Raw genomic sequence first — 16,670 nt, 5'->3', positions numbered from 1 at the left:
ATGATTGGGTTGTCCTATTGAAATAGCATAATACATTTTCATAAAATCCTTCTTTTGATGCCCTTTTTTTTAAAGCGCGTCAGCTGACTGTTCAGATGATGCAAAATCCTCAGATTCTTGCAGCCCTTCAAGAAAGACTTGATGGTCTGGTAGAAACACCAACAGGATACATTGAAAGGTACAAGTTCTTTTTCATAGTCCTTATTTATCTTTCTATAATCAACATTGCAGGTGTATCTGTTTTTAAGGCCATCTAGGACTATGTATGTCACAGTTGAAAGCAAATGTTCATTAGTATCTAGGACTATTGGGAGTTTAAAATTTTGCTAAGTAGCAATTCGGAGCTGGTCTTAAAGTTTGTTTTGGTTCATTTCTGTAGGAATTAATACTGATCTTAATCATTTCTGAGATTTGCTTAGAGATTTGTTAGAAATGCACAGAATTGGAAGAAACACAGAGTTCTTATTTCATTGGTGATATAAATCATTAGTAATAGCCCAAATATCTTATTCTGCTTATAATTTTTTATGCAACTTTATGATTTTAAGATCTATCCACATTGCTCTCTATATGTATCTCTATAGTCAGTAGTTTTCTAGCTTCTGTGTGTTGCTTGGTTTTCTGTGATGTGTCCATCATGCTTTATTATATGCCTTTCCTTTGACGGACACATGGATTGTGTCCAGACTCCATCCACACAAACTCCATTGTAATGGTCGTTCTTGTTCATGTCCTCTTAAGAAACCATAAGGACTTCTTTGGGATGTGTCCTTAGCAGTAGATTTGAAAGTTATGGGGTATGCACATCTTAAGTACTTTGAGGTGCTTTCTGCAATAATTGTGTTGAGTATGTGAAGGATGCTTTACCCTTGTGTCCTTGCCAATAATTGGCATCATTCAGCTTTATATTTTTTCTATCTTTACCAGTCTAAGATATGCAGGCTCGTTTTGTTTTATTTATACTTTCTGATTTCTAATGAGTTTAGAGCTTCTTTTCATGATGATTGTAAGCCTTTTAGATTGCTTATTTGTACCCATTTGTCCATTCACATTTTGGGGTTTGCTGTCTTTTTCTTGTTTTGTAGGAGTTCTTAGTATTCTAGGTTTTAATCCCTTATAGTTTTAGACTTTGTAAATAATCTCTTGGGTCATTTCTATTTGTCTATAGTGCCCTCCATTAAACAAATCCTTAATTTTTAAGTAGTTAAATTTTTCGACCTATAGTTTGTTCTTTTGAAGATGTCAGTCCTAGTTCCTTCTACATTTCCTATTGACTAGTTTTACCTTGCACCTTTAGATCTTTAATCCCTATAGAGATCACCTTTGTGTTTTGTATTAAATAGGCCTCCAGTTCCCGTTTCTTTCCTTCTTTTTTGATGAGCTAGATGCATTCTTTCCCCATTTATTTGCGTTAACACATTTATTACATACCAGATTCTTCATGAACACCTTTGTCACTTAGCAGCACTCTTCTTTGGTCTTTTTGTCTTTTCTCTTTTTGTCATTGACCTACTTAATAGCTTTACATAATATGTCAATATCTGGTGGAGTGAGTTGCTTTCTCCTACTGCCTCTCACCCACCATGGAACACACTCTTAAGGTTGACCTTACCATCTGTAGCCCTGTGTCCCACATATGGTTGAGAGTAAGTTTATCAGAGTTCACTTGAAAAAAATAAAATACTAACAAAAAACCCCCAAACCTAAAATTTTGATAGGAATTCCAATTTTTTTGGCATTAAATTGTCTCATTTGTATCTTTGTGTTTATTCAGATCATATTCTGTGTCTTTTCTTACAAAGATTTCTTCTTGAATAATTCTTCTGTATTTCTGTTGCTGTTGTGAATAGTATTTTTTTACTGTATTTTCTGGTTGGCTGTTTTTGATAAAGGAGTGCTATTTATTATTATTATTTCTTTTTTAGGGCTGCATATGGAGCTTCCCAGGCTAGCAGTCTGATTGGCGGTACGGCTGCCAGCCTATGCCACAGCCACAGTAACGCCAGATCCGAGCTGCGAGTTGTGACTACAACTCATGGCAATGTCAGGTCCTTAACCCACTAGTAAGGCCATGAATCGAACCTGCAACCTCATGGTTCCTAGTCAGATTTGTTTCTGCTGCGCCATAATGGGAACTCCTGATTATTATTTTTTTAAGTTGATCTTCTGTCCAAAAACCTTGCCATACTTATTATATATAGTAATTTGTAACTTTTTTTTCCTCCCATAGTCCAAAGGATCTTATCTACAAATAAGGGCAGTTTTATATCTCTACTCCTGCACACCGCATGTTTATTTTTCTTTCTAATACTGACCAGGATTTTGGTACTATGTTAAGCATTAGCATTAAAAGTGGGCATCTTTGTCTCATTTCTTATCTTAACCAGGAATGAATATATAATTTTTTATTAATTTGGTATCTGATTTTTATGATCTTTTTTCCTTTATCAATAGTCTTGACTTTTTTTCACTGAATCTATTAAGTGTATATTTTAAATACATACTTTTTAAAATCTTTGGAAATGTGTGTTGAGTAGTTTTATTTAGGGACCTTATTCATTAGTGAGAAGAACTTGTGTGTGCATATACATGTTTGTGTGTGTTTATATATGTATGTGCAATAAAAAAAAACTTCAGGGATAATAACTCTATCCTCCGGTGTTAGAGTCGAGATTTCAACTGCCTAGAAGTGAACAGAGCTGCATTTACTTTTTCCTGTTTTCTGGACCAAATTGTATAAGATAGAAAATCCTTGAACAATTGGTAGAACTCCTCAAAGAATTGACTTGGGCTTTTGGGATTTGGGGACTAGAGGTCCTGGGGAATTTGTCTTTTTTCTTTAAACATACTAATTGACCTCTTCAAGTTTTCTTGTGCCAATTGTGGAGTTTTATATTTTCCTAAAAATGTATGCATTTTATCTGGGTTTTAGATAGATTGGTGTATAATTCATATTTTTAAAAATCTGATTTTTCCCTTTCATATTCTGTATTTTACATCTTCATTACTTTTGCCTGTTGTCTCAATCTTTTTTTTGTCTCAAATGTTTTTAGAGCAGCCCTTGATTTTCCATTTGCATATTTTTTTTGTTATTGTTGCTCTTTTTTCTGACTTTAGTGTTACTTTATTTGGGTTCAGTCTGTTCCTCTTTCCACTTTCTTAATTGAATGCTTAGTTTATTTAATTAAAAAATTAATCTATATGTTTTGTGGCCAAAATACTCTGTTTTTCTAAATTTTATATGAATGTTAAGTGTGAAGATCTAGATGCTGAAATCAGTAGCTCAGGCAAATTAATTTGTATTTCAGATTTTCTTTATCTCTACTTAATGGTTAACTGCTTAATCTAACAGTTTCTGGGAAGGATCTTCATTATCTTTCTCTTGTATGTCAGTTGTGGATTGTATCATAAATTCTGTTTTGTCTCATACTTAGTTGTTCCAGCTTTCTTTTGGTTTTTATTTATCTGGCATGACTTTCCATCCTTGCATCTTAAACTAGTATGATTGTTTGCTTCTTTATTAGTAATTTCAAACCCTTTACATGTCTTAGAAGTGGTGTTGTTTTTGAACCTAATTGCTGTTCTCTTTTCTTATTTTTTTATTTATGGTACTTTTTTCTCCTTTTTCTGTTTTCCATTGAGTAGATCAAGTTGTCTTCTGCTAGTTTCAAAGTTAATGCCTTCTGTTTTTTGTTATTATGGTAAAGTGGCTCATTACCTAATACCTAATTTTATTTATCTCCACTGGTCTCTTAAATTTACCAATAATATACTTCCTCTGGGCCTCTTTTTTTTTTCCCATCAAGGCAACAGTAAAATTTACCAAGATTATTTTTGACTCACCTATACCTTATATGGCATTTCCTGGATTTTTTTTTTTTTTTACTTCCTCAAAATTATTTTTCATCAATTTAGTGATCTGTGGCATACTTCCTGAAGCCTCAAATACCTAATACAATTTTTATTTTGCCTTCATATCTGAAATAGTTTGACTAAAAAATCTAAGTTTAAAGTTCTTAAGTATCTTAAAAAGTCAGTTAATTTTTTTCTTGTATACAGTGTTCTCTGTGAAGCCTCATGTCACTCTGACTCCTTTTCCTTTGCAGGTTACTTGCTTTTTCATTGAATATCTCTAGAATTTTCTTTTATCTTTGATAGTCATGAATCTCACTAATAGGTCTATTGGTTTGAGCAAAGATTTTTATATTGCTTTAACTCTGAAAAACTTACCATCCATATTTCTTCAGATATCCATTTCTCTTCTCTTTTTCAGCTATTGTTACATTTGTCATCTGTGTCTCCATATCTCATAGCTTTTCTTTTTTTTTTTGATCTTTTTACCTTTCCTAGGGCTGCTCCTCTGGCATATGGAGGTTCCCAGGCTAGGGGTTGAAGTGGAGCTGTTGCTGCTGGCCCGCACCTGAGCCACAGCACTGTAGGATCCAAGCCTCATCTGCGACCTACACCACAGCTCACAGCAACACCGGATTCTTAACCCACTGAGCAAGGCCAGGGATTGAACCCGTAACCTCATGGTTCCTAGTTGGATTCGTTAACCACTGCACCATGACGGGAACTCCTCTCATAGCTTTTATATCTGTCTTTTCTTCTGCCTTTCTGGAGAGCTTTTCAACCTCATGGATTTTTCTCTTCAGTTGAAGCTATCTTCTATCCTGTTTATCCTATTTGTTGGTAATTTTAGTTACTGTATTTTTCATACTTAATAATATTCCCACCTTGTTTTAGATTTCTTGGTCTCGTTTCATAGTATCCCTTTAGTACTTTCCTTCATCTCTTTAAATTTATTTACATGCCTGTTGAAATTTCTTAGTTTTTCTAATAATGCTTCAGATGTTAAATATTAGTACTCCTCAAGTGCCCAGTTATTTTGGCCTTATAGTTCAGGCACACTGGGTGACATTAGTTACTCCCATAATGAGTATTGAGGGAAGAGTGAAAATTAGACTTTGGTTTCTGACAGTCTAAGGGCATTTAAAGAGAAAGGACATGGGAGAGCTCCAGTCACTTGTGACTTACAGTTGACTGACAGTTCCAGGCAGTTTTCTTGGCTTTTAGGGAGGAGGCATTTTGGTTGTAATCCATTGTTCCTGGATTGGAGTGAGTAGAAGAGTGAGTGCTCACTGGCTCTGAGGCAGTCCAGCTTTTATCAACTCCTCATGTTATCCTGAGAACACTGGCACTGGGCTCTGTGAAGGGTGAAGGTGACAGGCAGTGAGTGTTGAAGTCTGCAGGTTTTCTTGCAGAAAGCTTTCTTCCAACTCGTCCTCACCCTGGTTACCCCCTACCGCATTTCTGCCTTGCTCACTCTGCTTGTACCAATTAAAGACAGCCTTAGCCCTCAGTTTTAATCAGAAGCCGCTCATGGGGTTGTGAATGTGAAATAATAGTTGTTTCCTTCTTGGTTCTAAAGTGTCTAAAGCATTGTGGGTTTTTTGTTTTGTTTTGTTTTGTTTTTTTAGATGTGGAGTTGGGGGAGGCTGATTGACCAAGCTCGTTGATCACCTTGACAGAACATTTTACTTTTAATTATGAGAAATAAAAGTTGATATTTTAGGGTTTTTTGTTTCATTTTGTTTTGTTTGTTTACTTCTGATACCTTAACTAAAATAGCGGTTAAATAAGAGAATTATTTAATTTACAATAATCTATCTGGTAGGAAGTTCTAACCTGGATTTAGGATCTGTTGTACAGTTTCTCTGAATTTAGAGATCTTGAGTGTGAAATACTTTCTGGGTGGTAGAGGGATTTATAAGTTTAATTATTTTTTAAGGGGCTCATAAACTAGGTGTGTATAACCTGAGTAACCATGGTGAATTGTATATGAATTATATCTCAGTAAAGTTGTTATTTGAAAAATCCACATCCTTTATAAAACATTACATATTTATTTAATGTAGTTTCAAATTCCAAATTAAACACATAGACTAAAATAGAAAATAGTGATGTTGGATACCATTCCTTTTCCTTAATAGGAAAAGATACACAGTTGACCCCTAGAACAACAAAGGAGTTAATCTGCATATAAGTTCTAGTCAGCCCTTGTATCTTCACTTCCTCTGCATCCATGGATTCAACCAACCAAAGACTGTGCAGTACTGTATATTTATTATTGAAAAATATCTGCATATAGGTGAACTTATGTAGTCCAAACCTGTGTTGTTCAAGGGTCACCTATACATATTTTAAAAATTAATTCAGGGGGTTCCCGCTGTGGCACAAAGGGATTGGCAGTCTCTGGAGCATGGGACACAAGCTCAATTCCTGGCCCAGCACAGTATATTAAAAATCCAGCATAGGTTGCAACTATAGCTCATATCTGATCCCTGGCCTGAGAACTCCATATGCAATGGAGGTGGCTAAAAAAGAAAAAAAAATTTTTTTAATTTAGTTTGTCATTGTTATTCTTAGAGTTAGGATAATTAGTCTGTGACTTTTTAACTATACTGCATTTTACACCTAAGATGCCAGCACTGACAAGTCCAGTGCTAAACTTGATTACAGTGAAAGATTTAGGGTTGGTGATAGGATTTACAATTTCTTTTTTCTTTTTTTGTTTTTTAGGGCCATACCTGTGGCATATGGAAGTTCCCAGGCTAGGGGTCGAATTGGAGCTGCAACTGCCAGCCTACACAAGCCATAGCAGCACTGGATCCAAACTGCATCTGTGACCTACACCATAGTTCATGGCAATGCTAGTTCTTTAAACCCACTGAGTGAGGCCAGGGATTGAACTCTCATCCTCATGGATCCTAGGTGGGTTTGTTTCTGCTGAGCTACAGAAGAAGTTCAATGATTTGTAATTTCTTACCAATTTATTGTACTTGGTTTAATTTCCACCTTTGAAACATTTTATGGTCAGGACAGGTCTGTGTATCTATATCTCTTGAATTTTAATAACTTTGAATTTCCTTTTGCTTCAAATAGGAAACCTATCACTCACTAACTTTTATGTTTCAGTGTGATAAAAGAAATGTGACTTGTGTTTTACTGTGATGCTGTATAACTGGTGCTTTCTAACCTTTCAGCTTGCCTAGGGTAGTAAAAAGACGAGTGAATGCTCTCAAAAACCTTCAAGTTAAATGTGCACAGATAGAAGCCAAATTCTATGAGGAAGTTCATGATCTTGAACGAAAATATGCTGTTCTCTATCAGCCTCTATTTGATAAGGTAATGCTTTCTCATACTTTATCTAAAATTTAAGAAGATACGGTGTTCCTGCTGTGGTACAGCAGGTTAAATATCCAGGTTAAATATCCAGTGTTGAAGTAGCTATGGTGTAGGCCAGCAGCTGCAGTTTGGATAGCGATTCTTGGCCTGGGAACTTCCATATGCCATAGGTGCAGCCAAAAAAAATTCAAGAATATAATAAAGCTTTGTAAATGTAAACAAACTTTTTTCATTACATCTCTCAACAAAATGACTATTAGAGGTATTTAGAAGGACTGTCAGTAACAGCAGTTCAAGTTGTGGTATACATTAATTAAATCTATAAGCATTCTTAGAGTTCCCACCATGGTGCAGTGGGTTGGGGCGGCTTGGGTCACTGCCGAGGCGCAGGTTCAATCTCCAGCCTGGCTTAGTGGGATAAAGGATCTAGCATTGTTTCAGCTGTGACTCAGATTCAGTCCCTGGCCTGGGAACTTATATATGCTGTGGGTGTGGCCTTAAAAAAAAAAAAATGAACATTTTGAATGAGAAATGGCTAGTTTTAGCTTGTATGCCAGTGTTTTTATGCAGTTTTTTTTTCTAATGATTTTAGCGATTTGAGATCATTAATGCCATTTATGAACCTACGGAAGAAGAATGTGAATGGAAACCAGATGAGGAAGATGAAATTTCGGTTGGTACTAACTTTAATTTAGTGTGTTTTTATATCTTGGAAATATTTTCTTTATTGTAAGATGGTTAGTGAGTGCAGATGAGCCACTGTTAAGCTTACCACCATCTATGCCCAAATTCCCTTTTTCCTTGCATTTTTATAGTAAAGTTCACAGGCATATAAACTCTGCCTTTGAACTTCATAATGACATACCAGAGGATCATTCCCATCTGTCAAGTGGAAACAGAGGCTTCTAAGTGACCTACCCAAAACTTAGAGATGGCAGAACTGTGACACAGATCCAGTGCTCTGTTATATATGGCCTGTTTCTCCAGCATTGATATTTTAATGCTGTTTTTTTAAGAGAATAGAATATTTAAGAACACCGAGGGAGTGAGGCAGTGGACAAGTCTTATATTTCATTTGCTTTTCCTGTTTACTCTGCTTAAGTCTTTTTTTTTTTTTCCCCATGAAGCTAAAACTTTTCCCTATAGCTCATGGTCCTAGTGACTTTCTTTTTGGAGTATGATGGTAGAAGTATTTATATAGAAGTAAGGTTTAGGGTGTTCCCTTGTGATGTAGTGGGTTAAGGATCCAGTGTTGTCACCGCAATGCTCGGGTCACTTCTGTGGCATGCTAAGGAGTAAAGTTTGGTATGGATAATAGCAGTGTTTACACAATTAGACTCAACTTCTTTGGCTAAAAGTTAAAATTAGTTATTAAGGGTTTGTTGGTTTCTGAACTTTATCAATGCCTGTATGTTAAGGGCATGTAAAAAATCTTTCAAGATGTCTAATCTAGGTATTCATTACTGAATGCTCTATTTTATTAAGGAGGAGCTAAAAGAAAAGGCGAAGATTGAAGATGAGAAAAAAGATGAAGAAAAAGAAGACCCCAAGGGAATTCCTGAATTTTGGTTGACTGTTTTTAAGAATGTTGACTTGCTCAGTGATATGGTTCAGGTAATTCTACTCATAAAAACACAAGTTTACCTCGAAGGGTAAAACCTTTGAAATTTAAATGGCTGTGATGACTAGTCTCTTTATCGTAGACATTTATAGAATGATTGCTTTCTTCTGAAAGAACTCTTACTGGTAGAAGGAAAATTGCAGCTTTGATTAATGTAACCAGATAAATTATAATTCCATTTTCAAAAATTAGATAATGAAACAGTCCCTTTGGTAATTGCTTATTATTGTCTGATGCTTTCTCATACAGCCTGTGCCTTCTATATGGAGTATGGAGGGAAGTGTTTCATTTGTCCTACCCCAGAGACTTTTAGTCTGAAACAGCTATTCCAAGGGACATTTGCATTTTAAAAGAATACTGTAAACATCTTTAACTCTTGAACAGTTGTCACTTTCTCTGGGAAACCAACACTGATGTCACCTTCTGGGAAAATTTGCTTCTCTAATCTGAAGTAATCAGTATTACTATCTGCATTGTAATACTTATTGCCTTGTGTTGTGATTGTAGGAAGGTAATCTCAAGGAAGAGAAACTATCTCAAAATGATAACTGTTTATTACATTTTTTCTTTAGCAAAGTAGGAAAGGAACATGAAGTAGCTGGGAAAGGCAGCAATTATGATTGGGAAACATTTTAAAGCAAACATCTAAATTTTACTTAGACTTAGTTTTGAACTTTTCAGGCTTTCAGTCTGTAATGATGTAGTTCTCTGTTGAGTCACCTTTTTTATAGCTGATAGAGGTAGAAGTAGGTAGAACTAAGTAAACTAGCTTCGGTATAAGGCACAACCTGGAGAGTAAGTCTTAGGGTTCGTAATTGTACACAAAACTTAACGTGAAATGTCTCAGCTAAGACTTACTGTACTTATAATAACAATATTATAATATATATTATGTATATTATAATGACAATATTATAGCAATAATATTCTATTCTAAAAACAGAACACTAGGCTTTAAATGCCATTTATATACTCATTTTAATTTTTTTGTTCATTTGAAGGAACATGATGAACCTATTCTGAAGCACTTGAAGGATATTAAAGTGAAATTCTCAGATGCTGGTCAGCCTATGGTAAAAAGAATTTTGAAATATTTTCAATTTCATAGCATTAGATGTTTATAGATAAGATAAATGGAACTTTCTAAAGAGAGGTGACATTCAAGGGTTAGACATGGGATTGAGAAGAAATCAAAACTGATACTTGATACTTTTATGGTGGGGGGCATGCCTGCAGCATATGGAAGTTCCCAGGCTAGGGGTTGAATCAGAGCTGCAGCTTCTGGCCTGTACCACAGCCACAGCAATGCCAGATTCAAGCTGAGCTCCGTCTGTGACCTATACCACAGTTCACAGCAATACCAGATCCTTAACCCAGTGATCAAGGATGGGGATCGAACCTGCATCTTCATGGATGGTAATTGGTTTCGTTTCTGCTGAGCCCACAAGGGGAACTCCCTGATGATTGATACTTTTAATTATTGGTAGGAAAGAAATGTTTGGATGTCGATAATTGTGATGCAATGTTTATTCCTTTTCCTCCCTCTGAACATAAACTATTTTTGAAATATAGTCAGTGTTTTATCATGGATTAAAAATGTGTTAAAGATAATAGCAAAAGAACTTGAATAAGAAAATACTCGGAGTTCCCGTCGTAGCACAGTGGTTAACGAATCTGACTAGGAACCATGAGGTTGCGGGTTCAATCCCTGCCCTTACTCAGTGGGTTAACGATCCGGCGTTGCCGTGAGTTGTGGTGTAGGGTGCAGACGCGGTTCAGATCCCACGTTGCTGTGGCTTTGGTGTAGGCCGGTGGCTACAGCTCCGATTCGACCCCTAGCCTGGGAACCTCCATATGCCGTGGGAGCGGCCCAAGAAATGGCAAAAAGACAAAAAAGAAAAAAAAAAAAGAAAAGAAAATACTTATTATGTACTAAAAGGCATGTGTCTAGGAATTAAATAAAATAGAAGATGTTAGAGGGCTCCCAGTTCTCCATTATGAAAGATTAACTAATAGCTTCTCCCCAAAACTGTCAATATTATGTAAAGCATGAGTAAAGATTCTATAGCCTGTAGATTCTTATGCTACCTATGATCAAGTTGAGCTTTTTCTCTGTCAAGCTCAGATTCTAGTCTGAGATTTAAAGTCTTCTCTAGAGATGGAGGGAGGAAGGGGGGTCTTGGTCAGTTTTTTAAACTGTACCTAAAATATTTCATAAATGTGTTACTAAATTGCAGCATAAGCTGAATTAATTTTCACATTATTTTGTGCCACATTTTGCTTTTAACACAATTTGGGATTATTTTTTTCCTTTCTCAGAGTAGGAAAAACATTTTTATCGCTTAAAGTTATGTTTATAAAAATCACAGATTAAGCTTTACTTACTAATGCATTGAAATTTATCATATAGGAATTTAATTACTATTTATGCTTTTTTTCTTTTAAGAGTTTTGTCTTAGAATTTCACTTTGAACCCAATGAATATTTCACAAACGAAGTGTTGACAAAGACATATAGGATGAGGTCAGAACCTGATGATTCTGATCCCTTTTCTTTTGATGGACCAGAAATTATGGGTTGTACAGGGTAAGTTTAATTTTACTACTTTAACAGAATATTGTATCTTTTTAATTTTACTTATGATTTGTGATATTTGGTATTTTCTAGTGTAACTGCTTGTTACACACATACGTACAAGTTTATCTCCAAACATTTCAGTACAATGTTTTCTGAGAAGAGCTTATGCAGTTTTCTAGAATTCTCTATAGACTATTACAGATATTTTCCCAAAGGAGTGCATGCTTAAATTTACTATTTTGAGTTTGTGTTAATTGTAAATATGTTTATTGAAAAAAATTTGTTTAGAAATAACAGTTATCTTCTTTGTACTGCTATAGAAAGCATTTAAATCAATTTTCCCCTCTAAAATTTGAAATTAAATATTTGATTAGAACAATTTCAGCTCTCCTAGCAATTGAAAGTAATGTGTTAATTGTGATAGGTAATTTTTCCCTTTTGTTTTGGCAGGTGCCAGATAGATTGGAAAAAAGGGAAGAATGTCACTTTGAAAACCATTAAGAAGAAGCAGAAACACAAGGGACGCGGAACTGTTCGTACTGTGACCAAAACAGTTTCCAATGACTCTTTCTTTAATTTTTTTGCCCCTCCTGAAGGTAAATAGTATTTTATTTTGGGTATTTATGGTTGTTTGATTAAAAGCTTTAAGTTTTTATTCATTCGAATTTCTCTTCTCTGTTTTGCAGTTCCTGAGAGTGGAGATCTGGTAAGCTGGATTGTTACTTATTTGTTGTATTGTTTACTACATATGCAGTCAAAAGACTGGTTCTTAAGTGTTGGGGAGTGGGATAGTTGCCACTAGCACTTTGTTGTGAGGCTTGTAGTGCATGGAGGAAGGACTTTACGTGTCTGAAAATTTATTCCATTAAAAAAATTCTGGAGTTCCCATCATGGCACAGTGGTTAACAAATCCAACTAGGAACCGTGAGGTTGCGGGTTCAATCCCTGCCCTTGCTCAGTGTGTTAAGGATCCAGCGTTGCCGTGAGCTGTGGTGTAGGTTGCAGACGCCACTCAGATCCCGTGTTGCTGTGGCTCTGGCTAGGGTAGTGGCTACAGCTCCAATTAGACCCCTAGCCTGGGAACCTCCATATGCCGAGGGAGCAGCCCTAGAAATGGCAAAAAGACAAAAAAAAAAAAAAAATTGTGTGTCCACTGAGAAATGATGAAAGGCTAAAGATTTTCCTTTGTCTTCAGACTGGCAAATACTTTGTCAGGGATTCAAATGTTCAGTCAGTTTTCAAAATAGTTTTCTTCCTTGTTGAAACTATAATATATTAAGTCATTTATTTATACAGTACTATACTAAACTCTAGCCACATTCTGGTTAGGATTCTTTTTGTGGTTATTATTCCAGGGGAAATTTGGTTTTTTTATATGTGCTTGGCAAATAGCTTAGAATAAGGAACAACCTTAAAGAAGAAAGCTACACAGGCAGGGTAGGCTAGATATGTTTTGAATTTGGTTTAAGTCTTTCACCAAATAATGATGATAGTAGCAAAACAGTCTTGAACAGTTATAGATAAAATACCCCTGCCTGTGATTAGACCTCTTTCCTTCAAAGTCTGTTCCTCTCACTGTTTTATTGTTATTAGAGTGGATTATGTTGATGAATCAGAATACACATTCAGAAATTCACAGAATATTTACTCATTGTTTAGTATTACAGAACTTAAATGAGATAATTTTAATTTTTTTTTTTTTTTCCTTTTTCTGCTGCATCTGTGGTGTATGGAGGTTCCTGGGCCAGAGATCAAGTCCAGGCTGCGGCTGTGACTTAAGCCACAGCTGTGGCAACTCTGGATCATTAACCCGCTGTGTCACAGTGGGAATGCTGAGATAATTTTAATTTTGAATAGTGTTAGCAGCATTTCTGGACTGTACTTTGCCATTAAATAGAAATCCTAGGCTGACTTAACCTTTATCAGTAGGACTACATCTCACTTGGCATTACATAGCTGCTTGGATCTTGTCTTTGAGGAACTGTGAAGTGATCCTGTGTTCTTTTTTTATGTCATGTATGCATGATGTTGTTTATAAAAGCCTGAGATTCTTTCTTATTGTTCCATTTGGTGTTTTCAATAATGATTTTAAAAAGAAAATTAGTCATAAAACAAAGTTGTTTTTGTATCTTTTAAGCTAGAAAAAACTAAATGTTAACCAGTTCTAGCTTTTATTTCACACAATTTCTCGAGTAAGTACACTGGCCTGCTAACTTATTTTCTTCATGTCAAAAGCCTATAAGCCTTGGGTATATGTAGATGACATTTGGTCATGAACATGTAAGCTAATTTTAAAAATTTAAAGTTAAAAATGAAGTTGGAAATTTCTGCATGTTATTTAAACCCAACAGTCCCACATATACCAAATTAAATAACTAAGTTGGGTTTTGTGTTGTTTTTACGTGTGTGTAAGCTTTTATTTTTCTTTAACAGGATGATGATGCTGAAGCCATCCTTGCTGCAGACTTTGAAATTGGTCACTTTTTACGTGAGCGTATAATCCCTAGATCAGTGTTATACTTTACCGGAGAAGCTATTGAAGATGATGATGATGATGTAAGTGAGTCTGAGTCATGCAGTGAAGTCATTTTGGTGAGGGTATGATAGTCAGTGTAGGTGAGAGTTTTAATGAATGGATGCAGTTTTTATAAAGATACAATAATTCAAAATTAGGCTGATTACATAACTTTCCTGAATTGTCTTAAAGAGGCCCTCCTAGGATTTGGGGGTTCATTTATTATAGTTTTTGTTTTCCTCCTAGTAGGAAGGCTACTCTGAAATAGTAAAACTTTACTATGTTGGGTTAGTGTTGTAAATCCAGTACATGTCTTTGACCAAACAAAACAACCTAGGACATTTTTCAGATAAAAATCTTCATTAGGAAGCATGGAATCTTTATTCATAGGAATAGTAAGTAACAATTAAGGTAAAAATTAGGCTGCTGTCAAATGTTTTGAATATTTTTGTTGTTAAATGGCCATCATTCAAATAGGCTTCAGGTCTTTTATGTGTGATGTGTTCCACAAAGTACAGGCAAGAAGTATTACCGACATAGTTATCTGATCACACTTTATTGAAGATTATACTGAGTTCTTAAAATTGGTAGGTTTAGATAATGGCACTGAGCTTAGTGATTCCTACAGGTATTGTCCTTGTTTTAATTTATTATCAGTCACCTTAGGGATGATAGCTAAATGCAGCTTTCAGATGTTTGTTAGCGTCATTCAAATGTCATTCTTTTTTTCCCTTTTTTAGTATGATGAAGAAGGTGAAGAAGCGGATGAGGTAATGTTTACCAAATGAGCAAATAATTCTCTGTTTAACACATTGAGAAGCAAATTGAGTGATATGTATTCCTTTGCTATAATCATTAATTCTGTGATACGGGATAAAAACATTTTTGAAAAAAAAATATGATTTTAGAATTCTACAGCCAAAAACAATGTATGTATGAGGTTTCAATAAATAAATTGCACAACTCAGAACTTTTTTTTATTTCAAATAATTCTGTTCTGCTGCAGGGTTATCAGCTCTTTGAAGAAGTCAAAAGCTGCAGTAAACTTTTTCAACGTTGGCTGCAGTAAATCTTTTCAATAAAACCTGTCTGGATGTCTCAAGTTGTGTTGGGAAATTTTTCATATTAGAAGCTTTCAAATTAAATTGCATTGTCTCCAAACTCTGTAATCATGAAAATCTGTTGACTTATAGAGTAACTTGTATTAAATTCTCCCTACATTATGAGCCATTTCTTCCTACTATGTACCTACTTCATGGATGCATTTTGAACTTTAATATAGGAAGGGGAAGAAGAAGGAGATGAGGAAAATGATCCAGACTATGACCCAAAGGTGAGCAAATTAGTGCTGTTTTCTATTAAATTTAAGGCAGGTTAAATATGAGTTGGTGATTCTGAATATAAAGTTAAATATAAAATTTATTTTTGTCTGTTAAAAGTCTTTAATAAATCTCTCCTCACTGGCATTTCAACAGTACATGTAATTTCAGTGCACCTTTCCTAAGAAACTTTTATTTTGGATTCTGACAAATTTTTCAGAGCTTCAGGCTAAATAACCCTAGGATTCTATTTTAATGACACATTATCTTGGACACTTTCTTTTGTAAAAAAAAAAAAAGGGGTTTTTTAAGAGGAATTTTTAATTAGATATTGTGTTCTTAGGTTGTTTTCTCCCCAAAGGAAAGCTTATAAACAAAGTTTAGTTTATAAATCATCTGAATGCCAGCATGCTCAGGGATAGGGAAGCAGAGTTCCTGTTGTGGCTCAACAGAAATAAATCCGAGTAGTATCCATGAGGTCGCAGGTTCGATCCCTGGCCTTGCTCATTGGGTTAAGGATCCAGCGTTGCTGTGGCTGTTGGTGTAGGCCAGCCACTACAGCTCCAATTAGACCCCTACCCTGGGAACCTCCAAATGCCACGAGTGTGGCCCTAAAAAAATACACACACAGACACAAAAAAAGGAATGGGGAGCAATATTATTGTTAGGGTTTCCCAATCACCTTTATTCTCCATATCTGAAAAGTCCCAGTCTCTTAATCCTGGGAAGTTGTCACGTCAGGGTTAGGAAAGGCCTTTATCTCCCACAAAATTCCTTTAGTATGTTACGTGGCTTTATCTGAAACTTCTGGTTTCTCTTTAACATATTCATTCATTTGCTTATGCTGTAAAATATCCAGAAGATACCTAGTAAGCAGATAAGAGAAGGTAGTTAAAAAATCAAATATCCTAACAGGTATGAATTGGCCTTAACTGCTAAATTAGGAGTGGAATTTTTTTTTTGTCTTTTTAGGGCCATACATGTGGCATATGGGAATTGCTGGGCTAGGGGTCAAATTAGAGCTGCAGCTGGAGCCTACATCACAGCCAAAGCAATGCTGGATCCTTAACCCACTGAGTGAGTCTAGGGATCGAACCTTCATCCTCATGGATACTAGTTGGGTTTGTTACCACTGAGCCACAGTGGGAACTCCCAGTATTTTTGAATAACTGATCTATTAAAAGGCAAAAATATTTGGTAATAGGACAACATATATTGCTTGGCTATTTTATTTGGGGATTATGGCTTAATGTGTAATGTGTTTGATTTTATGGAATTCGTTTTACAGTGTAAAATTTCAGGGAGTTTCATTTTAGCATTTTCCTGACTTGGTAATGGTTGAATTTATAATTTACAATCATTCCTATATCATTTCTTTAATTTGCCAGAAATTTTGACATAACAGTGAGATAATGTGATAATTAAGATAATTATTATTGAAAAATTAACT

General features: G+C 35.3%; 1 protein-coding gene across 9 annotated transcripts in view; it reads left to right on the top strand.

Moving 5' to 3' along the window:
* NAP1L1 (nucleosome assembly protein 1 like 1) overlaps positions 1 to 16,670 on the top strand; it is a 35,679-nt gene that overhangs the window by 15,025 nt on the left and 3,984 nt on the right. For 3 of the 9 annotated variants that reach the window (NM_001444674.1, NM_001244316.2, NM_001244317.2), the window contains exons 4-14: positions 76 to 178; positions 7,047 to 7,188; positions 7,781 to 7,861; positions 8,674 to 8,802; positions 9,811 to 9,882; positions 11,256 to 11,395; positions 11,837 to 11,982; positions 12,073 to 12,092; positions 13,820 to 13,942; positions 14,642 to 14,671; positions 15,184 to 15,234. In NM_001444674.1, the coding sequence (NP_001431603.1) occupies positions 76 to 178; positions 7,047 to 7,188; positions 7,781 to 7,861; positions 8,674 to 8,802; positions 9,811 to 9,882; positions 11,256 to 11,395; positions 11,837 to 11,982; positions 12,073 to 12,092; positions 13,820 to 13,942; positions 14,642 to 14,671; positions 15,184 to 15,234 (1,037 nt within the window). Of the gene's footprint in view, positions 1 to 75; positions 179 to 7,046; positions 7,189 to 7,780; positions 7,862 to 8,673; positions 8,803 to 9,810; positions 9,883 to 11,255; positions 11,396 to 11,836; positions 11,983 to 12,072; positions 12,093 to 13,819; positions 13,943 to 14,641; positions 14,672 to 14,907; positions 15,235 to 16,670 lie in introns of all 9 variants that reach the window. The other 6 variants (XR_014845295.1, XR_002343815.2, XR_014845297.1 and 3 more) reach the window with 3 other exon arrangements.

The sequence above is a fragment of the Sus scrofa genome, chromosome 5 (genome assembly GCF_054392235.1).
Source record: "Sus scrofa isolate SSC_HxYL_T2T_F1_AM1 chromosome 5, Sscrofa_HxYL_maternal_Yorkshire_Landrace_v2.0, whole genome shotgun sequence".
In the NCBI taxonomy this organism is placed as follows: domain Eukaryota; kingdom Metazoa; phylum Chordata; class Mammalia; order Artiodactyla; family Suidae; genus Sus; species Sus scrofa.
Note: the sequence above shows the minus strand (reverse complement) of the source record. Positions and strands in the feature narration are given on the sequence as shown.